The following is a 27,740-nucleotide window of genomic DNA, read 5'->3' as shown; positions in this document are numbered from 1 at the left end:
TTATTGCTATCGTAATGGGAAAAAATTCACTGCTGGCTGGCCTAGACAGCATTCCACACCATGCCTAGGTTGATAGTAATAGCAAATGTTGCAATTTAAAAATGCAAACTAAGGGCATGAGACACCAACAGGTTATAAGCAGGACAGTTTTCCAAAATACTTTCTCAAAGATAAGGTGTAATACAAAAGACTAGGTATGCAACCAAAGTATATATCTAAATAAACGTTAAGTCCTGTTTTCGTTTTCTTAATCTCCCACAGAAGTAAGCTTATAATTGTCAAAACTAAGGATATACCTGTTCTCGTTAGGGAGCTACTTTTCACCGCGGCACTACTTCTTTGAGGGGTCCCTTCCAGGAGGTTGTGCAAGCTTGGGAAGCTTCCAGTCAGGTAGCTGAGTAGGCTCTCCTTCCTTGGACTCTCCTTAACTGGCACGCCTGTACGTCCCACATGCACCGGAGAATCTGTGGCAGTGTCACCACTGGTATAGCTCAGAGAATGATACGGGTGAATGCCCTATAAGAGGAACAACACGGGGCTCTTTCTTATGCACATAAAAATGACTACTGATAACCACGACTACTCACTGTTTTTATTACTAGTTATTGTTTACATTAAAACAACTGCGTCTATCTAAACAGTTTGTGTCTATTAGAATTATGGTGAATCCCAAATGTATGTAATAATGTTTTATAACTCTACAGTACAATACAAAGGACAGCATTTATTATCATTCATTTAATTTTAACAATGATTAATGCCCTTTAAAATCTGAAGAGGGAGTCTGGTGGTAAGATGTCTATCCCAAAATTCTTCATACTATACTACTCTTCTTGGTACTCTGATAATAATTTTTTGGTACTCTGATAATAATTTCTGTGTTAAGACCTGATTCTCTGTAAAGCTCTAATATACCAAAAAGAATTTCCAGCAATTCTCTGAAGAAAAGCAAAAAAAATCAAAAATTACACAATTGTCCAATCTCTATCTGTTCTGTCACATCTAAGACTGGAATTCCAGATCAGTTTAAAACAGTACAAAGAAAGACCATGCAGACAGAAAGATCCTGAAAAGCAGAGATCTGAAACAAAGCACTTTTAATTTCAATTCTTTGGACTTCTGTAATCCATAAACAAAGGAATGCTCAAAAACATTTCTGAGAGAGAACAACATTATAGAAAACACCTAGGGACTTCCCTGGTGATGCAGTGGTTAAGAATCCGCCTGCCAATGCAGGGGACATGGGTCCGATCCCTGGTCTGGGAAGATCCCGCATGCCACAGAGCAACTAAGCCCGTGCACTGCAACTACTGAACATGCAGTGTAGAGCCCACGAGCCACAACTACTGAGCCCATGCGCCTAGAGCCCGAGCTCCGTAACAAGACAAGCCACTGCAAATAAGAAGCCCACGCACTGCAACGAAGAGTAGCCCCTGCTCGCCACAACTAGAGAAAGCCCGCACGCAACAACGAAGACTCAACACAGCCAAATAAAAAAATAAATAAATAAAAATTAAAAAAAATAGCAAATACCTAAATATGATCAGAGCATCTGGAAAAACTATAAATCAGGAAAAATTCTGAGACAGATTAAGGGGTGGAGAATTTAAAGTGTCCCAAGGGCTTCCCTGGTGGCGCAGTGGTTGAGAGTCTGCCTGCCCATGCGCAGGGGACACGGGTTCGTGCCCCGGTCCGGGAAGATCCCACATGCTGCAGAGTGGCTGGGCCCGTGAGCCATGGCCGCTAAGCCTGTGCATCCGGAGCCTGTGCTCCACAACGGGAGAGGCCACAACAGTGAGAGGCCCGCATACAGCAAAAAAAAAAAGTGTCCCAGCCTTGTAACTATACTGCAGAAATAGAATAAGCCTATAGCCCAAACTTTAAAAAAATGTATATCAAATTAAATGTTTTAATTAAAAGAGCAATATTTACACAAAATAAAACTTTCAAAAGCACAAAAGACTAGTCAATAAAAAGTATCTCCTGAGCTCCAGTCTGCTAGACCCTTTCCCCAAGAAGTCCTCTTAACCATTTCTTATCTATCCTTATATAAATAATTTGACTATATAAACACATATACATATTTATCCTTTTTTAACACACAGATACATATTGTCCTATACTTTATTTTTACTTGAACCAGTGCACTTTGGTGATCATTCCACATCCACTTAGAGACCTACTTTATCTTTTTGAAGTCTTCATAGTAGGCATCCATACGAGGGTGCACTAATTTATTAGTCCTCAAATAGTCATTTGAGGTGCTCATGAGCTCATAAGTGCTCATGTTCTTGAGCATTTATGAGCATTCATTTCTTTAGAATCACTTCCCGGACATAGACATACTGCTAAAAGGCATTACATTTAAAATTTTACATTTAAAAATGGACAAACTGTTCTTCAAAGAGGTTATGCCAGTTTACACTCCCACCCAGTACCGTATGAAAGTGTCTGTTTTCTTACATCTTCACCAACATATACTATTAAACTTTCAGATTTTTCAACCTGACAGGTGGAAATGGAATCTCATTTTATTTTACATTTACATTTCTTTAATTAGAAGAGAATACATTTTCATATTTGTATATGAATTCCTCTGTGAACTGCCTTTATTTTCTATTTGGTTGTGCCTTTTTAGTGATTAGGAAAAGATCTTTACACATTAGGAAATTAGCCCTTTGTCATATGTCTTTCCATTTTGTTTACAATACTTTTTTTCTGTGTAGAAATTTTATATTTCAATATAGTGAAAAATACAATTTACCTAATGATTCTTGGTATTAATTATTAATTTAAGATTATACCCAGACTGTCAATGGAAGTTAAAATATTAACTATTTACTGTTTCCAGTGCTCAGAAAAGGAAACTACCAAAAAATAAGTAACTCACAACAACAGCAAATAACTTACTAAGTGCTTACTATGAGCCAGGTATTGTTCTAAGCATTTTTCATGTATCAACTCCATTATTTCTTACAGCAACCTTCTGAAGGAGGTTACTATTATAATCTCCATTTTTAACATATGAGGAAACTGACACACAGTGCAGTTAAAAACTTTAGTCACAAAGCAATTAAGTGGCAGGGGCAGGATTGAAACCAAGGCAGTCTGACTCCTGAGTGGCAGTCAACCACTCTGCTATCCATATGTCTTATTTTATCAAGCACTGGTTAAATTTCTTAAAACAAAAAAAATGTAATTAAAGTCATAAAACTAGCTTAACTCAAACTGTATTTTGATCATGTACTACTTATAAAACTTCTCATTAAAACTAATAACTGTAAGCTGATCAACATTTCAATATTGTTTTTTATTGAATACGATATTCAATAAGTTGAAAAGAGAGCCCTAAGGCTTGGTAGTTAAAGTAGTCCTTCTTCAATATTAATTACTGACTGTTGATATAATTTTCAAAGAAATGTGTAAACTAAAAGTTACTAATCATGTTAATTTCAACATAAAAACACTACTTGAATATTTAGGGCAAATACCTAATATTTACATTTGAGATAACAAAAGTTTAGGTCTTCTCTGTAAGTCTAAGTAACTCTAACCAAAGGCAGCAACAATGTACCTTTATTTTTAATGCAGAGTCACTATGGGTATGAGTCTTAGATAGTTTCCTCATTATCTCAGCTCCAGTTACAGGTCCAGAACTACCAGGTGGAGGCCGGTTGGCTGTTCCCTCCAGCAGCATTGTGTGTTCACTGACTGTGGCTGAAACAGTTCAAAACAATAAGTGGGCTATAGATTATCATATAATCTTGAAACAACAACTCCAATGTTCCTGGTGGTATAACTAAACTCAACTTTTCATATTTCTTGAAAAACTAATTGTGCACTCTGCTATAACATTCACTCTTCTGTCTTTTATTCTTCAAACCCCAGTCTTCTCACTCAGTCTCAAGAAAGGAACAAACAGCTTCCGCTCAGTCTTTCACATGTCACCCAAATGGCACAGAGTTCAAAAACTAATTCAACTATGCTGAAGAAAGTACGAAACGTTCACAGATTAACCTAGGCCTTTGCAGATAATTAGAAGGGATGTTTACTGCACTATTCTTTCAATTTTGGGGTAGACTTGAAATTTTTTTAAATAATAAAATCCAACCTATTACACATAACATATTTATTTGTTAAATACAAAGTTTTTCTAATTTATTTTTTAAAAGCTGGGTAAAGTATTATATGTAAATGTTCTGAAAGCTCTAATTTTAAGACTACTATCCTTTTCCATGGTACTTTTAATTTTTTTTAAAAATATCACAAGATAAATTTTCATTGAGTACTATATATCATGATAATAATAAAAATTATCCTTTGAAAAAGCATTTAAGTGTGCATGTCTATTTCTGTAATGCATTATCTACTGCCTATGTTCTGGCACAGTCAGTATAATGACAGAATTGTGGGCCAAATGCATACCTCTAAACATTATACAAATTCAGAATCAAACAGGCACCAGGTAAAATTCAAATCTTTAAAAGACTGGTATAGGGAGCATGACAAATAAAAATATAAATTTCAAAAAGAAATTCATGTGTTTCATTCAAAACATTCTAGTTATACAAAGATGTCTGTTAATTGTACTGGATAGATTAGGAGAAGAAATCTTCTGTATTTCACAAAATTAAACCTAGAAGTCAAGTCTGTATAGAGATTCCAATATTATTACCACTTATTTGGACTAATACAAATCATAGTTGTATAATTAATCCATGACATTTCAAATTTGGGACAAAAATTATTAAAATTATCACAAGTATTAGGTTACCAAGCACATAGTATCTAGCAAAAATATTTACAAAATTACCTGCATCAAATTCAAATTCTGCTCCATCAGCACTGGTATCACTTTGAAGACCACCTCCATTGTCCAGCCCAAGCCCATCTTCATGATCATAGTGCACAGCTGACTGAGGTTTCAGGGGCTGAGCTGGTCGATGTAAACTCACTCCTTTAAAGGCTGGTGTCACTACAATAAACTTCATCCACTGCCTAGCCAGTGCAACTAAACCTTTCTTTAAAGTTACCAAAGCAGGAAGGCCATCACTCTGTAACAACAATGACATGGTTAGGAGTAATCTTACTGTAACAACAATAGTTACTATTTAAGTGTTCTGCATATATTTATTCATTTAAATCTCATAACTCCCATTTAGAGATGAGGAAACTGGAATTTATATGTTGAGTAATTTGTCCAAATTGACACAGGAGAGTCACTATTTCAAGTTGACTATAGAACTCAATCGCTAAACACAATGTTGCATCTTTCTATCATAAACAACCCAGCAGTACCAGGTAAATAAGAGACTAAACATGGGGTGTAAAGTGGGAATCTCCTTAAGAAGCATTCAAAGCACTTCGCCTGCTTTGCGAAACTGAAGAATTAAATGTATTTTGTGCTACCTGGAATATTCATCAAGCAAAGAGGAAATTATTTCTTTCAAAGATTAGGTAACCACCTCTATTTTAACATTAAAAAATTAATAAATTACTATAGTTAAATGACAGACACAGAAGGATTTGTAACTGCTTTGAAACCTAAATATATGATCAGTAAGAATTACATAATTTAGAATATATTTTATTCCACATGGTGATGATTTTACGAAAGAAAATTTGCCTGTTGGAGCCTTAGCCTAAGGAGAAAATATGCAACTCCTCTCCCCTTTCCTACAATTCCTTGTATTAGGAATAATAGCTTTGACTGAAGAGAGCCATTTACTAGGTGGCAGGAATCACCTCACTTACTTTCTGAGCAACATCAGGCCCCTTAGCCTGTCCTTTCACTCCTAGACTCAAGTAAGGAGGGTCATCTTGTGTTTCTTCCTCTTACATGGAAACCATATCCCGGCACAGCATCCATCCGTGGGAAGTGCCTGCCTGTGACTAGACGGGCAAGTTAAACTTGCACTGTGGATCTCCCAGTCTTCAATTCACGGGATGGGAGTAGAAAGCACTATACCAGCCTCAGGTCTAAGTACCTTTATGAAATCCATAATTTACTCCAGATTCTTTCATTAGAGGTTATCAGGAGCTTGACTGACCATTAATAATACTGATACATTGATGACTAATTTGCCTAAAGCTTCCTGTGTATTCTCTATTGACCAGAAACTTGGAGAGGAGAGGGAGATCCTCAAGCTCTAAGCCTCTAATCATGTGCTTCCATAGTGCTTTTCTAGTGCAGAGATATACTGTATTTATTCGTACAGTTACATATTCCCCCCTCAATCATTAATTAGTCCTTATTTTATTAAACATTTCTGTGAAATTTGACTCTAATGATTACTCTCTTGTTTGAAATTCTTTATACCTTTGGTTTCTAAAACCTTCTTTCCTGGTCCTTCTACCTCTTCTTTTCCCTCCTCAGCACTCTGGGTACCTCTATGCACCCTCTCCATGCTCCTTTAATTTTGGTATTTATCAGGGATCCATCCCTGACCAGTTTCTCACTCAACATCATCCCTAGAAGGCTCATCCTCATCCGCAGCTTCTAACGCTTTCATGCTGGCAACTCCCAAGCCATTAATTTGAGCCCAAGCTTGTCAATAGCCTGGATTTCTAACCACATTTCTTCTTTGGACTTCCCATACTCATCTCAAACCTTCTGGGTCAACGGCTACTCAACAGAATAGAGGCTTTTTTAAAGCTAACATATGATTCCGGTAACTCACCATTGTAGCGTCATCAATGATGGAGTAGTTTGCCTGGTGCAGGTAGTGATGTAGTATATTACACAGTAAGCATGAAGGATTTTCTTGGAGAAAGCGGGCAACTTTTGTAAGTCTGTTGTATTTACTTCTTAAGGGAAAATGTACACTTTTATTCTGTGAAAAGCAAAACAACAGATTCAGAATGACACAGCAAAGATACAACAAACAAAAGATATCTAGAAATTAAGAACTTGCAGGTCTGATGTTTTCCAACAATGATAATAAGGGATCATTTTCAATAATAAACTTTGTATGATACCTTGTATTGTTGAAAGACATACCTCTAATGCTTCTGTCATTATGCATCCCATAACAGCACAAATTCTCAAGGTTCCCTCGGTTTCTAATTTGTTTAAGGATGACTTGAGTTGATCAATGGGAACAAGCCATGCACCAACAGCTGGAGTTGCAGTGCTTAAAAGGTTTAGCTGCCTTTTAAAATGAAAAAAAAAAAAATTATAAAAACAAGTGTTAAGATTTGTATTTCAAACAATCTCCCATATCTACTGTACTTAGTGGCTATCTTAGTTAGGCAAAATTACCTTTCCTTTTGACCACTAGATAAATTCTGAACATATAAGTAGGAAATGCAAAGAATAGATAACAGAAAATAAAGAAAAATATAAGAGTCTGTTAGAGGTGAAAAGAGTATATAAAAAGCTTACGGCAGGGTGACATGTAAAAATAAAACTAAAACCCTAGGAAAGAAGAAGGGTCAAACAAATTGGGAATAATGTCTATAGAAAGTATGAAGTAGGAAAGATGGAAAAGAAACTGGCAACCCTAATACTAGATATATCAGAAAAACAATTCAAAAAATACATGAAACAGAATTGTATGTTACTTAAAATAAAGAAACATCAAGGGATAGTAATATATTTTTAAAACTTTTTACCTAGAAAATGCATGTGCAGGAGATCTCACATTGGTGGGAGCTGCAAAGCTAAACCAAATTTCCTTGATGGTCAGCTTCATGCTACAGGAATCTGGAGGTGGAGGCATTAAAGGTAGATCTTTTTTCAAATCATCAGATTCAACTCCTTCATCCTATATAAAACAGAGTACCAAAAACATTAATGTATACTCCCTTAAAACCACTAGCACAGAGTGTTTTACGAACAAAACCTTCCTATCAAATCAAGTTCTACAGATAATAACACCGTGATATAAAACAGGTAACATAAACCTTGCTCAGCCTAATCCTTATTCTGAGAAATACCTATGGATCCTTGAAGCTCCAGGGAGCACAGTCTGAAAAACACTGCATTATAACGAACCATAAATCAGAGATCTTAGAACTAAAGTGTTTCTCTCAATCACTTCATTCAGTCACATTTGTTTAGGGATACTGTTTCTTTTCCTAGATGAGAGAAAGAAGTTTTATGACTTGCCAGAGGTCATACAACTATTAAGTTGGAGAATGAGTGACAGCATTAAGGTCTTCTGCTTCCTACTGCAATCTATCTTCCATTCTATCTTAATAGAATATTTCAAACTTCCAAATAAAGTGCCATAAGAAATACTATTATAGCCTATGTTCAAATAGATAACACTATACAATAAAAAATTCTTAGTTATCCTGGATGCTAGTAATCTGAATCTGTATTGAGAAATAGGAATAATACTTTTTAAACATGTAATCACCACTCTTCAGAATGCAGGGAGGTAAGAAGCATAATATTAAAGAAACAAACAAAATCCATTGCCTGTTATATCTGTTTAATAGGTTTCTAATTCATTTTTAGATATTCTTGGTCAAAATAAAGAAAAGATTGGCATTTTCTTGTGGGATGACTGAGGAATGAAAAGTATCCACAAAACAGCTTTAAATCCTAAATGTTACAAGACAATGTGAACCACAGACCCTAGTAATTTTAAAGTCAGCAGGCACTAAATATAAGTCCACATTCCCATATCTGCAATTCCAAAATCCACAACATTCTGAAAATCTAAATCTGTTTTTGTGGCATCAAAATCTGATATGAACTTGTAAGAGATTATTTATCCCACTTGGTGTTTTCATTCATGTCTTGCTGTAGAAATATTCAAATATTTCAAGACGTAGTGCTACCTCAGATTCCACTAGGAGTTTACGTAGCTTATACACACACCATATTACCTTTATTTTATTTTTTATTGAAGTATAGTTGATGTACAATATTGTATGTTACAGGAGTACAATATAGTGACTCACAATTTTTAAAGGTTATACCCCATTTATAGTTACTATAAAATATTGGCTATATTCCCTGTGTTGTATAATATATCCTTGTAGCTTATACATAATAGTTTGCACGTCTTAATCATTTATAATGGAATCTAAAAAATACAGCAAACTAGTGAATATAGCAAAAAAAGAAGCAGACTCACAGATATAGAGAACAAACTAGTGGTTATCAGTAGGGAGAGGGAAGGGGAGAGGGGCAATATAGGGCTACGGCATATTACCTTTCTTTTAAAGAAAAAAAATCTGAATTCTCAAATACATCTGGCCCATGGATTTCAGACAAGGGCTGTGAGCCAGGCAACTGAGCATATACAAATATACAGAAGACAGTCTAGAGGAACTTGAACTTTAAAAAACGGGAGAGGGGGAGCTTCCCTTGTGGCGCAGTGGTTGAGAGTCCACCTGCCGGTGCAGGGGACACAGGTTCATGACCTGGTCCAGGAAGATCCCACATGCCGTGGAGCGGCTGGGCCTGTGAGCCATGGCCGTTGAGCCTGCGCGTCCGGAGCCTGTGCTCCACAACGGGTGAGGCCACAACAGTGAGAGGCCCGCGTACCGCAAAAAACAAACAAACAACCAAACAAAAAAAAAACGGGAGAGGGGCTTGTAGATAATAAGCAAGTACTTACAACAACATGTGAAGCAAAGTAACAAAAACCTTGGTTTTAGACTGACTGAATTTTTGGTGCCTACGGCACATCTAAATGGTGATATCTAAAAGGCCATTGGATACAATTCTGAAGCTCAGTAAAGGGTTGATGCTGAAGGCATAACTGATGGGAAAGAGCAGTGTCATCAAATTATGGACCTGGACTAGGAAATGAAACAAGTGAGGGAGTGGACAAAGAGCAAGAAGGGTAGCCAAGAACAGAACATGGGGGGACACCCACATTTATGAAGGACAATGAACTGCATAAGGAGATGGACCAAGAAAAGTCAGAGAACCAAAAGAAAGCAACGTTACACAATTCGAGGACTTCCACCAAGGAGGACAGGATCAGAGAGATTCAGGAAGATACCTGAGTTTCTGTCAAGTATTTTAGAAGGTGAAGGAGAAGGAAAGAACAGATAGGTTCTTCCGAGCTCTTTGTTCAGTGAGCAGCTGCTATATATTTTAATTTCCTTAATCGAAGTGCTAATCCCCACCCAGCTCTCAAATACTTCCAAAGACCTCACAAGAAAACTGTGATTAAAACTCTTTACTATGCATCAGATCAAAATAAACTTTTCAAAAATAAATTCCCAGAAACCTGGGTTCAAGAGTGATTTGCCAATGCATACTAGATACCCATGACACGTTTCTTAGTTAAAAGGTGGTTTCTTTCCTCTTCAATTGGTCTAATTTCCAAATGATCAGAAGTGTTATGTGTGTTTAAGAACAACATTTACCAAGTTCTTACTTGGTCTTTCATATGTACTGCCTCCTTCAATCTCCACAACTCTAGGTCAATATCATTATAATACTCCTATTTCAGAAACATAGGAGACAGTAAAAAAAAAAAAAAAAAAAAATGTGCCCAAGGTCACCAATCAGGTAGTAGTACAACTATTCTGTAGTCTAGAATTTTGAATATTTTCATTATTGCTGTTACTATATTCATCACCATGAAATTATACAATAAAAATAATAAATGAGTTGCATGTAAGGTGTTCTTCAGGCTTCCAAATGAAATAGGTAGATATTGACAAAAATATTTAAACTTACATGAAATACTACCAATAACAAAACTGTTTATTTAAAAAATGAATTCTGCTAAAATCCTTCAAATAAGATAAAAATAAAGCCTGCTTTTCTGAAATTCTATTAATTCATTAATTCAACAAATAAAATTAAGTACTTAACATAAGCAAAATATTATGCTAGGTCCTATGACAGATATAAATATATCTATAATATGGTGCCTATATTTTAGCAATTATGCTCTAGTAGAATATAATCACCAAGATGCCTTGGCTACCATTTAAGCAAAATCCACAACATGGAAAGACAAGGAAATATACTCCAGAAATTAAATGTGAATTGGGTATGTAGTTTTCTATTTTATTTTCCCAAATCATTATTATTATTAGAAATTCACCAACTTGTTCATCGGAAACAGAATTTCCATTTAAGTCTGAAGAAGGGCTTGTTCGGTCACAAGGAAGATTATCATCAGAGACATCAGTATTATAGCCGCTGCCAGTTGGAGAATCAGAAGAATTATTGGATGTCAGCACTCCACCCCTTTCCGTGACATTAGCTTTACCCATAGTTCCAAAAGTATTATATAAAACAGCACCAGACTGTCTTCCTCCTATCCAAATGAAAGAATTTATTTATTAAAAACACTGTACTCTATCATATCCATAAAAATAAAAAATAAAAATCGCATGAAGATTTTTTTTCTCACCAAAACTTTGCCCTTATCTATAAAAGTGATATAATATTGCAATATCAGGTAAGGAATTATAGGCATATACACTACTATTATACATAACTAAGCCTAAAAGTCTTATACACAATTCAGCCTTCCTATTTTAATGTATTAGTCAGTAATGTAAAAGAAAATAAATATAAGTCAGTATCGCTGAATAAAGGATTTACAGTATTTTCATCGTACATGGCAAGGCTCTACTAATCAAAGATCCAGTTTCCAAAGATGCAAACTTCCAAAAGTTAAGAGGCTTTATATTTTATTTGAGAATTTTTTCTGAACTATGCACTGCTTTGCTCAGGCATTTTACATGTCTAGATGCTCTGCTAATTTTGAATCACACAATAATTTCATTAAGCTCCACTTACGCAATTGGGATGGGGCACCCACTCCTAGTAAATAATCCCAGATGCCACACTTTCTGCTTGACTATGCTGATTCAGGTTATTGAAAGTCATGATTGTTCAAAACTTTTCAGCAGTGTGTGGCCAATTTGTTCCCCACTTAAGCAGAAATTTTTATAAAAAGCTTACCTTTTATGGTTAAATTTTCAAGTCCACATTCAAACATTATCCATCCCCATTTTTCTTGGCTGGGACCTATTCGAGTTACATCTGGAACAGCCTGCTGATCAGTTTCATCCACAAAAGCAAACTCATCCAACTCTTCAAGAGTAAATAAAACTTTGGACTTCTCAAAGGGGATAGCAGTGATGGCACAGGTACCAATATCTATTATCAAAAGAAAACAAAATGACCATTTTTAAAGACAGAGGTTTGTATATTTTTTAAAAACAACAAATAACGTAAGCATGTGGCACAGTGGTTGTCTTAAAAGATATCTTAGTATTCTGTCAAAAAGAAAAATAAACAAATGAACCAACCAATTTCTAAAATAGCACTGCCTAATGTCATACTACTTAAAAAGCGCCAGAATCATGTTGAAGTTAGAGGGAGAAAAGAAGATTCCATAATTAACAGATAAGTGCTCAGAGACAGGATAAATTCATTTCTGAGAGATTATAGGGTACTCTAAAAATCTAAACTTAAAAAGTTCCTGAATAATTCAGTTTCATAGTAAACTATTTTTAAATACTTTCTCATCATTTTACAAAATAAAAAATTATTTTAATTAATTACCTAGCCTTAGGAAAAACATTATTTTCCAGGAAAACTATAGCTTTCACTAAAAGATTGCTTTATGCTAACATATTTTATATAACAATTCATCACAGATATTGCCGTAATTCCATCCCTTTCAATATGCAATATGGGAGCCAACATCCTGAGTGCCTGGCAGAGATTTTTAGTTTATCTTACTGTTTTTCCATTTCTTTCTCTGATTACAGCTAATGAATACAGAAAAGCAAAAAGAAGATAAAAAAAACACATGTAAATTTACCACCCAGAGATAACTTGTTTACGTCTGAACTAAGTTTTCTTCTAGCTCTTTAGAGATCATTTTACAAATCCAGCTTTGGTTCCCACCTTTCATGTAGCAGTCAACTATGATAATTTCCTCAGTTCATTAAAAATTCTTCAAAGTTATTAAGAAGCACAGCCATGTCTATTATTCTTATTGCTGCTATATTTTACAGATCTGACTACCTGCTTCTGATACCACTATTAATTCTTTTTAACAAAGCTGTGCCTACAGGACGATTTTAAAAAGAAAGAAAGACTATAAAGATCATACTCTCTGTTCTACAGTGAGCAAACAGATACCATGAAGAAAACAGATGCGAGATAGAAGCAGTTTCTAATTTGGGGCCATACCACCCACCTTCCCACCAAAGTTTACCTTCCATCCTGCGCAGAATGTGAGTAATGAATAGTTAAATACTATGTGTTCAATATATACAGAGATACCTTTCTCTTTCTTATATTGATAAAATACTCAAATTGTAGCAAACTTCAAAGGAAAAAAAATTGTTTCCTTTTGCAAAATCCTCTTACATTTATACATGTCAAAGAAAAATATGTTGTAGACTCCTACCCGTTGTATCAAGACCCCTCAGTTGCCCATGAACTCGATGAATGTTTAACTTGGCTGCAATCTCTTTGCCTTTTTCCGCTCCAGCGTTTGATCTGAGAGATCCTGATGACTGAGGCTGCATCTTAGTGGCATGAACATACCTATCAAAATTTGATGCTCTACCAGGGTCTGCACTGTTTGAAGTCTCTTCAACCACACCTCTTTATGAAAAAAGAAAGAGTATGGTGGTTAACATTTAAATAATACATAGTTCAGTAAAAACATTTAACTAGTATTTTTTTTTAAATCCACTATTTTAATTAAACCAATATTAATAACAAATTCTTCAGTGTTTACTAAAAGATAGTATGAATAAAAACAGTACAAACTTTTTAAAACCTACTTTGCTAATCTTAAAGTGAGATTTGAAATTCCAATATCAGTTCTGAGTTTTAACATTAGAATTTTCCGAAATGTATTAAAAGGATGGTTAAAGCTTGCTTTTACATCCAGCAAGATAGTCATGGCTCAAATTAATAAACTCTTTCTTACCTGTTCATACGAACTTGTGTAGCAATTCTGTCAAAACACAGTGCTACTAAGGAAACATGAGTCACACTTCTACTAGGAGCTGTACTCGGAGATTCTTCCACTGAGGCTTGTAACAAACATAAGTTCACCTAACACACAAAATGTCACATATTTCAGAGTTGAAAAGTAAAAAGTTATCACTTAAACATAAGATATATAGGAAAATGAAAAACTACCATTAGGAATGGCATATCTATGTGTATGAGAGTAATGAAGGAGAAGCTTACAAACTCTCATAAAATAATAATTAAATTCTTACTGGATCAATGTGAATTATTTTAGTAAATATTACCCAACATTCTGCTTAAGTAAACTATTTACATTACATTAAATGTTACATTAGATCATCAAGGAAATAAAATATATATTTTTGATATTACAATCTATTCTACCACCATTCAGTTTAGTAAATACAAAGGATAAAAACGACCAAAATATTCTCTTTCAGGAAAACTTGTTTAAATATTAAATTTTTACCTTTGGTATGCTAACATTAGCCTGAAGACCTTTAATTGTTACATTATCTTGCTTCATTGTAAGATTTGTCTGTGCTTGTCCTTGGTTAGTCATTCCTATGGTAGAATGTTCAGTTTTTGTTCCTCTAACATCCTGTTTGGAAGATAGCTAAAGAGATTGAAAGCGGAATTATTATTTCACAGACCTTTCGTAATTTCCATATCATCTACAACAGCAACTTGTTATTCACTGTGCTCCTTTATACCCATCTAGGTACCAGCTGCCATCTGGTTTAGCATTCCCAGGCTTAAAGTCCAAACCTTAGAAAAGCTAGAAAATAGACTGGCAGCCCCAGTGTTGAGAGAAGTGATACATAATAAAGCAAAATCAGCCTACATAAAAACATGTACTTGAGAACATATTTGGTTTCTGATAATTAGCTCCTTGTTGGCTGGGATTATTTTCAAATTTCTTTTTTGATTTGTACTCCTCTAGCCAAACTACCTATCACATGAAATGCCAATATATCTTGAATAACTGGATCACTAAAAACAATCAGCTTTACTTTCACCTTGCCTCTGGTCCATAGTCCAAATGCGACTCAGATACATCTGAAAGTCAAGTGGACAATCACTAGATGAGGATTAATCACCAGGATATGACTGCTAAGAAACTGGCTTTGTGACTAGGACCACAGTGTTAAGTAAAATATCGCACACCAGAAGACAGTGAGTGACTTGATTCACCGAGGTGAACAAAAATAACCTCAAAACTATTAAAATACAAGTTATCTAATCACAGAGGAAAGCCAAAATAATATGCAGATTTGCTTTCTTAGTAAATGAATGTACCACTCCTAAACAATACTCATTCACTCAGGACCAAAGCTCTTTAGGAAAGGCTTAGAATTAAACTACTTCCAAAATAAAAGAAAAAATAATGCTACATTTTAATAAATATTTTACTCCTCTTATGCTGTCTCTTATGGAGCCAATGACATATAAAGCTTATTTAGAAATGTTCACGTATTCCAATTTAAATGACTAATAAAATTTTAGTACATTCAAATTTTTTTCAAGGTTGGATATTATGCACCTGTGAAGAATACTCAATTTGCCACACTCACTGAACAAAAGGTTCTTACATTTTCTGAGAAGGTAGTCTTGCTATTTTGGACAGCTTCCCTGAGGACTTTGACATGTAGATCATCCACAATTGCAGCTGGATGTCTAGTACTAGCACAATGAACCATGGCTTCAATATACCTGAGGGAAGAAAAACAGTATACGAAACATTTTAATATCACTTATGATCTAGTTTATCTAATCTATCCCATTATGTTCCATTCTAGATTTTATTCATCTTAGTTTTGTCTCCCTAGATAGACTATATCTCCTTGCAGGACAGACAATATATTATTTCCTCTTTATACGTTCATTAACCAGACAGTAGTAAGAATATCAAACTTAATAATTAGTGCCTGGGTATTTGATAAATTTTATGCTTATCAGCCCAAAAGCAAAAAGTAGAAAATACAATGTAATATAACTATTATAATATTGCAATATATAATTATTTAGGCTGAAAAAGTAACAAATGATAACTGAAACATAGTCCTTTTAAAATATATTTTCATTTCTATTCAATCAAAATAGCCATCATCATTCTTTTTCATGAAAATACTATATCACATACACTTATTATTTTATAAAATAGTAGTTGTAGTTTTAGACAAAATTAATACCTGTCTAAAGCTTCAGCCACTAGGGGAGTCAGAACAATATCAACGGTTCCTTTTACTTCAACTATGGCTGTTGTTCTGGTCTGAGAGACTGGTTGATCCAAAGTCCACTCTTCCGTTAATGTTTCATCATCTGTGTTATCAACAGCTTTCTTTTCCAGAGGAGTATATGGTGTACTATACAATTTAACAAGCGAAGTATATATTAAAAAGACCAGTATATATATGAAAAAAATAGAAGTTGGAGCTTCCTTAAGATGAGTGACCCTTAAACTTATACTTATTTCAACTAAAAATTTCATGAAATTGGACTAGATATTATATGTCCCAAATACTCTTCAAGGATAAGACAAATGAGGCAGTAAAATGCAAATTGTTCAAAGATGGTTAATATATCAAATGATAAAAAAAAATTTTGATATATTTACTTGGCAGGGCTCTACCAAAATATGAAAATTATAATACTGAACTCTTGTTAGTTCCCAATTTTAATATGCCAAGTTATGGTTTGCATAGTATGTCTAAAAGAAATGTTACTGACTACTTATACATGTAGGCAAAGCCATGAAAGACAACAGAGTTGAATTATTTGGGTCAATTTATTCAAAAAATAAAGACAACAGTCAAGTAAAGAGTGGTTATTCCTCAGAACGAACTCTCTGTATCTCATAATCAAGAAAGACTGACTTTAAACTTCAAAAGTATATAATTTTTACTTACTTTGAAGTTGATCCTGAAAGCTGCATTCCTCTGTCTAGTAAAGAGTTAGCTGTGAGCCCTTGTTTGATAACCTAGAATAATATAAAACATTACTTATAGACTAGAATTTTAATATTAATTATTCTGTAATTTTATGCTATAAACTGATACTTGTGAATATCCAAATTACCTTGTTAATGTGATTTTGATATGTATGATATAAATATTTAACAAATTGAAAAAATCACAGGAAATATTCAACTGGCAATTTCATTTTCTAATTATTCAGAAAAATGACAGAGTAGGGCTGTAAGGATTTAGCGAGAGTAGACTATACAACTAAAGCTTAAAAGCAAGTGCTTCAAATGTTTTTCCTCCATAGTTCCTCTTTAAATTGTGCTTTTCTTAGAAAAAGCTAATTTTAGAGTCTTGTAGCACAATCAACTTTTAAGTGGGAAAGAATCCCAGAGTAACATTAAATTATAGGAAAAGCTAGATTGTATTTTATATCCATAAAAGATAACAAATAAATAATGCACTTGAATAACCAAACTAAACCCCTTTAAATGCTAGCCTGTTATTTAGATTTAATGAAGAAAAATAATTTCTTATGTTCTATTTTTGAAGTTGTTTAAAGATATGAATTCCTTGACTTATTTTCTCCAGAGATTTGACTGCCTAATCAAACTAGATTTATTGAAAATACTACAATAATTCTAACCTCTCACAGCAATTCTAACCTCTATTTTTCAGAGCAAGTGCAATTCAGTTTTATACTGGAACATTCATTTACCAACATATTTTCACATGGAATAAAGAGAACATTTTAAAATGTTGGCATGGGTAACTTATCTTAGGCAAGATAAGAAATGGGCACAACCTTAAAATCAAAATTTTGTGACTCTGTTTCTTCTTCCTTCAATACATATTACTCAACTGCATTTATGTCTAAGGATATTTCACTCCACTTATCACATTTCCATCACTAGGTCCAAGCCCATCATCTCTTGCACAGGCTGCTGCGACAGCCTCCTAGGTGATCACCCCAATTCCTCCTTGCGTAATGACAATTCTGTTCCACTTGGTAGCCAAAGTACATGAGATCACATCACATTTCCTTACTCATGAATTTCCCAATGAAATTAAAATTCTAACTACTGATACCCTGGTCTACAGGTCCTTAATGGCCTCACCTTTGTTCATGTCTCTAACCTCACCATGTGCAAAACTCTCTGCTAACTCACTATGTCTCATGCACAGACTTCTTTCCCACTTTAGAACTTCAGCAAGGCCGATGCCTGTGCCCTGAATATAGTATATAGTGCCCCTAAGTCTTCCCTTCCTCAATTCCTCCTCATCCTTTAAGTTTCAGTTTAAATATTACCTCCTGTGATTGACCTTTCATGTCAATACAAGCTAGGCAGCCCCACTCCCCATTATTCTCTATCCCAGCATCCTTTATCTTCATAACACTTCTGAATTCATAATCATATACTGTACTTATCCATTTATCTATTTACTGCCCATCTCTCACCCTAAACTATATGCCCCATGTCTGTTTCCCTCACCACTGAACATCAAATGACTGACACACAGTAGTATATAATAAATATCTGAATATAATATGAGAATATTAACATTTAGACACTTCAAACAAGTATATATATACATGTTAGTATATACCACATGAGACTTTTGAATTGTTAATCAGTTCCATAAGATTTTATATGCTCAATTTTGGTCTTTAAAATCATAAAAAGTTCTCTTATAAATTTATAATTTTATAAAAATGTCTTCATATTGGATATCATCACTAAATTTATTTTGACCTATTTTTAGCTTTCCTAAAAAAAACAAAAAAGCTATTTACAGAATACATTACAGAAATGGACAATAATTAATTAATACTAAATTATAATATCTCAAATACCAAGTGTACAGAACTAGATTTGCATAGAAGCAGTTAAGGATTAATATAATAGAACACCAACAATTAAAAACTATTTTAAAATTTTACTTTTAAGACACAGAAAATATGAATTCACAGAGACATGATCCTAATCTTAGAATATAATGCTGACACAGACTATACGTTAATTGTTAATACTCTGACGATCAAATCTGAAACTATTCCTTAATTTTATATGCTTAAATTTATAATACTCATCAATAAACCTGAGGCCTACTGTCGTACATGAAGCCATGACTTCAGGAATTTTATCTTTCAGAAAAGTAGCGAAATGACTGAGAGAGTAATTTTTTCAATATCTTAAAAATCAATTTTCCTACATAAATTTATCAGTGGAAATTAATGATTTGGCTTCTACCTTAAAAGTTGGAACAGAAAGCTGTTCAAATGATGATGAGCTTTCTTCACTGGTTGGTGTATCCAGATCGAGGGGGCGATGCAATGAGGACTTAGAGGTTCTCTTGTTGGTTGGATGCTTCACTGACCAATTAATTACTTGGAATTGTGTAAGGTAAGTCTGATAGCAATTCATCACAGGTTGCTGAGAAGTAATCTGTTCGCTCTCTACTGTTTTCTCACTTTCTACAACATACAGATGCTCTATAACATCATCCTCTCCACCTAATGCAGAAACAAAGGAAGCCTGGGAAGGATGAGTTTTGAATGGCAGAGTCCGAGGATCCTGAATGCTTTCTCCATGGCCAGTAAGTGGTCCTTCTACACTGTGATATATGGAACCCCTACTGTAGTCAATCTGCTGGGCTTGCTTTTTCTTCTTTTTTCTACCTGGATAAGTTCCAGGGCCTTCGTCACTGCTAATGGGCTCAAATTCTTCAGCTGCAGAAAAGTAAGCTTCACTGTCAGCCATTGACATGCTGGAATCCATTGATCGATATTGATGAAATGAATTAGAGTCTGCTGATGGTGTATATGGAAATGAACCAAAACTTCTTCTCTGCTTTGGTGAGTCTAGTACATTTTCATCACTTCGGGAGACATCACTACTAAACTGGACTCCAACCGTAACAGGCTGCTTGTCCCCATAAAAAGCAGCAGTAAGGCTCTTGGTACTTCCAAGTCGGGTGGAACATACAGAGGCTTGTCGTTTCAAGGGAGATCTCAGGGGAGACTGACCTACTGACTTATCCTGAGTATTAGGAGACACAGGGCTATTTCCTGAAATTTCTGTAGGAATGCTAAAACAGAAACAAAAACTATTAACATTTACTGCACACCATATAATTTATGTATAAATAGAAGCACTTATAAAATCCTTTCTGTATATATTAATCATTTATTTTACAAATAAAGGAAGTTGTAAACTTTTACAATAAAATATCCATACAAAGTAGCAAAACAGTACAATATATGTTCCTACCCCACAGAGTTCCAAAAAAATTGAGGCAACTTAAAACACAATAAAAATTTAAAGAAACCCAGAGTATAACCCAGAGTATAACCATCTGTCCATAATCCATGAACACTAATGCACTTATAAGTTTTTTTTCCCACATCCTTTAAAAGTTTATATAACAAAATATACCAGGGGCCTTTGATTAAATGAGAGGAAATGAGAGAGGGAGAAGTCACAGATAACCCCAATATTTCTGACTTCAGCAACTGATATGCTAGTGCCATTTACTGAGGCACAACAAGTTGAACATGATAGGCACAAGATCATTTTTTAATATGTTGAGTTTGAGCCCTCCATGAAACATCAAGAAGGCAGCTAGGTTCATAGGGACAAAGGTTTTGGATGGAGTTTTTAACATTTATAAGATGTTAGCTACAGATCATAATTGAAGCCGAACAGTTGCTAAGACTGCCTAGGGAAACAGTATAGAGTCAGTGGAGAAAAGGGTACATAACAGTCTTAAGGGATAATGACATTTAACAAATGGCAGGCTGTAAGAGGAACAGAAAGAAGGGGAGGGAAAAAAAATGGAGGACTTGGAAATAGAGACGGAGAAGGAAAAGCCAAGGAGATGGGAGGAAAATCTGAAATGTGCTATCAAGTCGAGAGGAAAGTGTATTTCAAGAACAAAGTAATCAACTAGGGGCCAAAAGAAGGACCAAAAAATATTCAACACACTGGAAGGATAATATCCAAATGTTAACAATGGTTCACTCTCAGTGGTGGGATGACACGAAATATTCATTTTTCTTATACTTTTCTGTATTTTCCTAACATCTGGAATGAATATATATGTATTACTTTTGTAATCAGAAAAACAACAGCAAATGGACATTTAAAAATAAGTTCAGGAGGAGAAAAAATTCTCTACAACAGGTGAGTTGAGAGAGAAGTTTTTCTTGCCACAGTTTTAAGCACTTGTAATCCTACAATCAGGTTTCTAAATCTAATTGAATACTGACCTCACTTGGCCATCATCTCTTTTCGTACCATGCAAGAATTCTTTTTGAACCAAATGATTATCGGCAACAGAAGAGGGACTTTCCTTTTCACCAGCCAATAGAGGCTGTGCAGCACTAGAACTACTATTCTCTTCTGAAGAAGAGGATGAGCTATGAGATCGCAATGGTACTTGAAGACTAAGGTGCTGAGCTTTTCTCTCTACTTCTATTCCCACTGATTTGTTTTCCCATTCTTTCCTCTTCATGCCATTCACATTACCTAAACAAACAAAAAAGTGAGTTACATAAACATAATAATTTCAAAAGCAATCTATGAAAAATATAATAACTTAATCCAATTCCCTGTTTTTAAGTATATAATCATTTTTAAAAAGCACAAATAACTAATTTCACATAGGAATATGCTAAACACTACAGAAAGATATCAACATAAGTATGAATCCAGAGTCCATACACAGTGAATTTTCTTTTTTTAAGCTATTTATATGAAAATTTTCCAACTTAGAAAACTTTCAAGAGTGATAACCAAGCCATCAAAGATATTTTACTCAAAATTACCTATCTTAAACACTTTGCCCCCATTTGCTCTATTTTTATAAAGACATAATATTTTTGGAACCATCTGAGAGTAATTTGCAGATGTAGTAGGCTTTTACCCTAAATACTTAAAAGTTTATTTCCTAAGAATAATAAAAAAACACAGTATAATTATCAACTTGGTATATTTGGGGTTTATACCATACTGTTATCTAGTCTACCACATGCTTTACAAGTTTCTCAAATGACCCAATAATGTCCTTTAAAGCACTTCTGCCCTCTCCAGTATAGGATCCAATCTAGGTCTGTATATTATTACATTCAGTTGTCATGTTTTCTTTAATCTGGAACATTTTCTCAGCCTTTTATAAGAGCCCTGTGATGTGTTATGTAAATTGGGGGTGGAGAGGGATAAAAGGAGAATTCTATAGCTGCTTAGAACCAAAAAATAACTACTGCCCTACTTCCACTCTTCTCCAGCCATCCTTGTGCTACTCAAGAAAGAAGAACATACTAGTAGGAGAAAACATCTCTCCAAGCAGAAGGCACTTCTACACGGAACTTAAGCAGTAAGAAGACTTAAGAACTTACAGTATAAGTAATATTATTTGCTTCTACCACCACAAATGTAAAAATCCAACAAAAGTCAAAAGAAAAATGGGTTTGAGTCATTTCTAAGTGATAGGAAACTAGTGTTCACTGACCTTCTAAGGAAATTCTTTAGTTCCATTGATATGCCCTCCTTGATTCTATCCTGACACTGTACATCTATATGTGGCTCCTGGAATACACAGGGACTAATTCCAATCTTCCCTGCACAAGAAACTTATGGCAATTTACCAATTACAGCTCATTCCTGAGAAAATCACTAGGAGACACAGACACTCCCTATTACACGGTATAAGAACTAAAATGAGGTTTCTTTTGTTTACTGTTAGAGAAATTGCTATTTTCTCCCTTTTATACTATATGTAAATTCCCTGTAGATTTTCTTCCTTGAGTTTGCGATAGTTAAATTTTGATCTGCAGATCAGAAAATCAAACAAGGTCTTTATAAATAGTGCCAGCTCTAGTAGGGTGGAAAGAACTAAAGTGGTTTCGATGACTGTAATTCTAGTTTATGCTCAGCCATATACACGACTTTTTGAGTTCATGCAACTCAGCCTCAGTGATGACCTCAGTTACTTCACCATGTACAGGGAAAATAAAGAACTCACATGGTAGTTTGTGGATGAAATAAGAAATGCCTGTGAACACCTTTAAAAACAAACATTATTCAAAAGTAAGAAAGTAATATTATAAGAAGACAGCTAAGTAAATTTTATTTCGTATGCTTCTTGACCTTTAAATGTCAAGAAGTTTTGGTGTTTGCTGATTTTATAAGATAATCTGCTCTTATTCTAGTAAAACTGCTGGAGTCAAGTAATCTTAAAATAACATGTACAACTTTATTAATATTCAGTGAAATATCATTTAAACAAGAATTTGGCATATGTAGTAGTCTAGCTCTTTCCTCTAAGAGCTCCTTACACATGAAAATCGATCCAATAAATTCTTAAAGTTAAAACTACTTCTTTTCTATCTTTGTCTACTGACAAAAGGCAGAGCTAAGTTAATGTTTCTGAATGGATCAAGGAAAAATAGCTAAATACTGGTGAGATATCAAGACTTTTCTACATTTCACTTCTTGACAGCATGGCAACTTAAGCAGTAAGTATTGCACTTAATTGTAGGAATACACAACTAAGAAACACAAAGGAAAATGCATTTCTGAAGTCTTTGGAGAAAAGATGCTAGATAAATATAAATCCAATATGCCTAAAGCCACCATTCACTGTTCATATCAAACTCAGGTATTTGCAAAGTTATCCTACAGGCTCTAAGACCAAATTTCTCTTCTTGACATGTACAGTTTTAGTAAGAAGAATATTTTGCAAAAGTAGTGAATAAAATGAGGGCCAATAGTATAAATATTTCTATGGATAAGTTTTTCCTATAAAAGTAAGCTGGTAAAACAATCATTACCTCAAAGCATAGCTATTCCTAAGTATATTTCTGGAATCTGGATTCTAGGGAAATAATGATATATAAGGAAATATTTAGAATAAGTTGGGCTAGGAAAAATCACCCATGTTAACTGCAGAAGATCTGAATAGTAGATCTACTTTTGCCTTGTGCAACTCTGAAAAACTCACTAGTCTTATCTGGTTAGAGTTAATCACCTGCAAAACAAAGACAGATTATACTAAACCCTATGTGTAAGACTGCTCAAAAAACTAAGTTGAACAAAGTAACACTGAACTTCTCTCAGAATAGCATAGGGATGAAGATAATAAAAGATTAACACAAGTGACAACACATTACCATCTACAATTTTGGGAACTTCTTTAGTAATGATCCATTCTCCAGGCTGTAGCAGAGACTGTCCATAATACATATCAGACTCTGCACTTGTGCTTGAAAATGCAGAGCTACTGGAAGGTGTCAACTCTTCAAGTCTGAAGAAATCTAGGCCAGTTACTGTGCCGCCGAAGAATCTGCAGCCACCAAGACAACCACACTTGTTCCTACACCTCTTATTCTTCAGGGTATCATCTGGCCACAAAAACCACAACCTAAACAAAACCCAAAATGAAACAAACAAAAGAACAACAACATAAAAAAAAATCATTAAGAAATCAGAAACTTTTGAGCAGATAATCAATTAAATATAACTGTTCATATTTTTAAAGAAGTTTGTTTTTACAATGGACTATCTTTTTAATTATTTTGCCTCTCTTAAAAAAAAAAAGTCTCACCATGGTGAGATGAAAATAGGTAGGAACAATAATGAGAAATAGAGCATATGTTAAAAAAAAAACAAAGAGCTAAAAAAGAATCATATATATAAAAATTAGACATTTAAATCCAGTTTAAAGACAGCAGTAAACATTCTCAAAAGAACTAAAAATTTAAACATTAATCTAAAAAATAGCCAAGGGACTTCCCTCGTGGTGCAGTGGTTAAGAATCTATCTGCCAGTGCAGGGGACACGGGTTCGAGCCCTGGTCCGGGAAGATCCCACATGCTGCGGAGTAACTAAGCCCTTGCGCCACAACTACTGAGCCCGTGTGCCGCAACTACTGAAGCCCGCGCACCTAGAGCCTGTGATCCACAACAAGAGAAGCCACTGCAATGAGAAGCCCGTGCACCGCAACAAAGAAAAGCAGCAACGAAGACCCAACACAGCCAAAAATAAATAAAATTTTAAAAAATGAATAAAAATTTAAAAAATAGACAAAACTATTACTATAGATTATGCTTAATAGATTATTATCTTTAGCATTTCAGAGTCTATTTCTAGTACACCAAAATGTTATAAATATGGGGCAAGTAAAAAATTATTTCTCAATAAAATCAAAATAATGCACCATTCTATATTTTAGGGAAAAAAATTGTAATGATTTTGTAATAAGGACTCTGAATAAAGTATTGAGAATTAAGACAATAAGATGTCTGTAAAATTCTGTAAAACGTCTGTAAAATTCTTCAAGCTCTGTGAGTGACCCCCACAGAAAACTGTCAGCATTTATTAACTCCCCTTTCTTAAAAAATATTATATAAGTCTGGGAAATATATCTTTATTCCCTTTTTTTTTTACTTTAATAAAACCTCATATTAACAGTCCATTTTTCTAAGCATTTCCACATGCATTATCTCACTGGATCCTCAGGGCTCTCATAGGAAGACAGAATAGGTATTGCATTTTCACTTTACATTCATTCATTTATATTTCCTGAACATATCTACTGTGTGCCTTGTACTGACATAGCCTTATCCGTGTGAAGTTTACAGTACAGAGGCAAAGACAGGCCACAAATAAGAATATCTAATCATAAATTACAGTAAATGCCCTGAGGAAAAGAACAGGATGTTGTGACAAAGAAAATGTACGTAACCTTTCAAAAAATAATATTTGAGATATGAAAAATAAGATGGAATAAATATATCAAGCTAGAAGTGAAGAAATTAATATATCAAATTAGAAGAGGAACATCCATCTAGAGAAGACAGAAGGAAAAATATGTATAACATATGTAAAGCACCTGATGCAAAATCTGGAATATAGAAGTTGTACAACAAATGTAAGCTCCCCTTCCCTGTCTTTATATAAACCAATGTGCTAGTTCTCAAACTTCAGCTTGCATTAGAATCACCGGGAGGGCTTATTAAAATATGGAGAGCTAGGCTCCACCTCCAGAGTTACTGATTGAGGTCTGGGAAGGCCTGATTACTAACAAGTTCCAAGGAGGCCTTGGTGCAGGTGGTTTAGGAACTATACTTTTCAGAAATACTAATCCAATGAAACTAATGCTCTGGGAGTCCAGCAACTTTTCCAGTTTATCAGAAATGAATACACCTACTCCCCAAAACTCCTGGGAGTCAAATATGCACTAAGGCAGCCAAAGCAGAAGATCAATGAGCTACCATGTAGGGAGAAGCAATTCACCACGGGCCCTAAACAGCCCTACCTGTTCTTGCTGGATATGCCAAGAATGCAAGGCTCTGACCAGGCCATTTCTCAGGATTGTGCTGATAGTAAGCAACCTTAAGGGATGAGGTAATGTCTCACCCTGGAAAAGAGCAGGCTTGCTTCCACTTATTATAAAAGTAGAATTTTTATTCTTAGGTAGAATCCCTAAGCTCAGTGTGCCTCTTCTGTAATGTATCCCACTATGTGTAAACATCCATCATGGGTCTTTTCTGACACTCCCATGGGACTCAGGGATAGGGGTACCAGGTTTAGCAAATACAAATAAAAATAAGTTTGTCCCATGCAATATGTGGGGTGTACTTATACTAAAAAGTTATTTGTTGTTTATCTGAAACAATTGTAACTGTGCATCCTGTATTTTATCTGGCAATCCTACTTGGAGGGCACAGGGAACCAATGCAAACATTTTTGACTCTGGCTAGCGCTTTTGCTGTGAGTAATAAAGTCTTCTGTCTTTTACCAGGTTTCTTATATCTTCTGGCAGCACTCAGGAAACTGTGGCAGGATAATTTGTCAGCTTGTAAGTAGGATAAAATCTCAAACTCTTCACAATTCTGAACAAACCACAGCACTGAAACTAACCTAAATGAGGCCCTAAATCACATGAAGCCACCTCCTTAGCTTCACTAATACTTTGTACTACCACCTGACCTATCAGAACAGGCACTGGGTTCATACTCACTGGCTTCCTGAGCAATAATTAACAAAGAAACCAAAGTTTCTTTAAACAATATTCTCCACACATGAGTTTTCGTACTTAGATTTACAAGATATCAACATCTTAAATAAACCTAAAAGATTAATGTAATCCCAATAAAAACCTCAAAGGGATTTCTTTTAACTAGAAAAACAGTTCTTTGGGAAAAGTTAATAGATGAAAATATTTAAACATTTTGTGAAATGAGTATGTGTTAGGTATTAATTTTTCCTCTATATTTGAATAGATATTTGCAGAAAAATCTATTTACATCCTTGGCTGTATTAATGCACACACGCCATTAAAAATCCAGATGGTTTAGAGTTTTTCCTCTATATCTGAATAGATATTTGCAGAAAGATCTATTTACATTCTTGACTGTATTAATACACACACACCATAAAAAGTCCAGATGGTATGTATTAATGCACATACACCATAAAAAAATCAAGATGGTTAGGAACAGAAAAAAATAAGAAAGTACAGGGGTCACGCGATTACTAGCAAAAAGAGTGTTCTCAAATTAGTACAAGAAATTACAAAAGGGAAAGGTTAACATATTTGACTACATAAGAATTAAAATCTGTTTAACATAAGAATAAAAAAATAAAAGCAACAAACTGTAAAATATTAGCACCAGGGATCAGAAAAGGGCGATAATCTATAAAGAGCTCTTAAAAATTGGTAAGAAATATACCAAGATCCCAATAAATGAATGTATGTAGAATACTAGCAGGCAATTCACAAATGAGGAAATAAAAATAGCCAATAAATATTTGAAAAAAAGTATTAAACTCAAAATAAAT

At 34.5% G+C, this 27,740-nt stretch overlaps 1 protein-coding gene across 3 annotated transcripts in view; it reads right to left on the bottom strand.

Moving 5' to 3' along the window:
• The window catches only part of BLTP1 (bridge-like lipid transfer protein family member 1), a 208,272-nt gene that overhangs the window by 85,902 nt on the left and 94,630 nt on the right, over nt 1–27,740 (bottom strand). For all 3 annotated transcript variants that reach the window (XM_027103636.1, XM_027103638.1, XM_027103637.1), the window contains exons 27-43: nt 24,068–24,318; nt 21,167–21,425; nt 19,149–19,986; nt 16,843–16,913; nt 16,126–16,299; nt 15,526–15,646; nt 14,403–14,549; nt 13,887–14,014; nt 13,356–13,555; nt 11,894–12,091; nt 11,029–11,240; nt 7,615–7,766; nt 7,001–7,151; nt 6,681–6,833; nt 4,814–5,054; nt 3,575–3,717; nt 297–516 (exon numbers count right to left, since the gene is read on the bottom strand). In XM_027103636.1, coding sequence (XP_026959437.1) covers nt 297–516; nt 3,575–3,717; nt 4,814–5,054; nt 6,681–6,833; nt 7,001–7,151; nt 7,615–7,766; nt 11,029–11,240; nt 11,894–12,091; nt 13,356–13,555; nt 13,887–14,014; nt 14,403–14,549; nt 15,526–15,646; nt 16,126–16,299; nt 16,843–16,913; nt 19,149–19,986; nt 21,167–21,425; nt 24,068–24,318 — 3,659 coding nt within the window. The remainder of the gene's footprint in view (nt 1–296; nt 517–3,574; nt 3,718–4,813; nt 5,055–6,680; nt 6,834–7,000; nt 7,152–7,614; nt 7,767–11,028; nt 11,241–11,893; nt 12,092–13,355; nt 13,556–13,886; nt 14,015–14,402; nt 14,550–15,525; nt 15,647–16,125; nt 16,300–16,842; nt 16,914–19,148; nt 19,987–21,166; nt 21,426–24,067; nt 24,319–27,740) is intronic.

Source organism: Aethalodelphis obliquidens, unplaced genomic scaffold (assembly GCF_003676395.1).
Source record: "Aethalodelphis obliquidens isolate GAN/ISIS:26980383/991018 unplaced genomic scaffold, ASM367639v1 scaffold6, whole genome shotgun sequence".
Lineage (NCBI taxonomy): Eukaryota > Metazoa > Chordata > Mammalia > Artiodactyla > Delphinidae > Aethalodelphis > Aethalodelphis obliquidens.
This window is presented reverse-complemented; position numbering and strand designations above follow the sequence as displayed.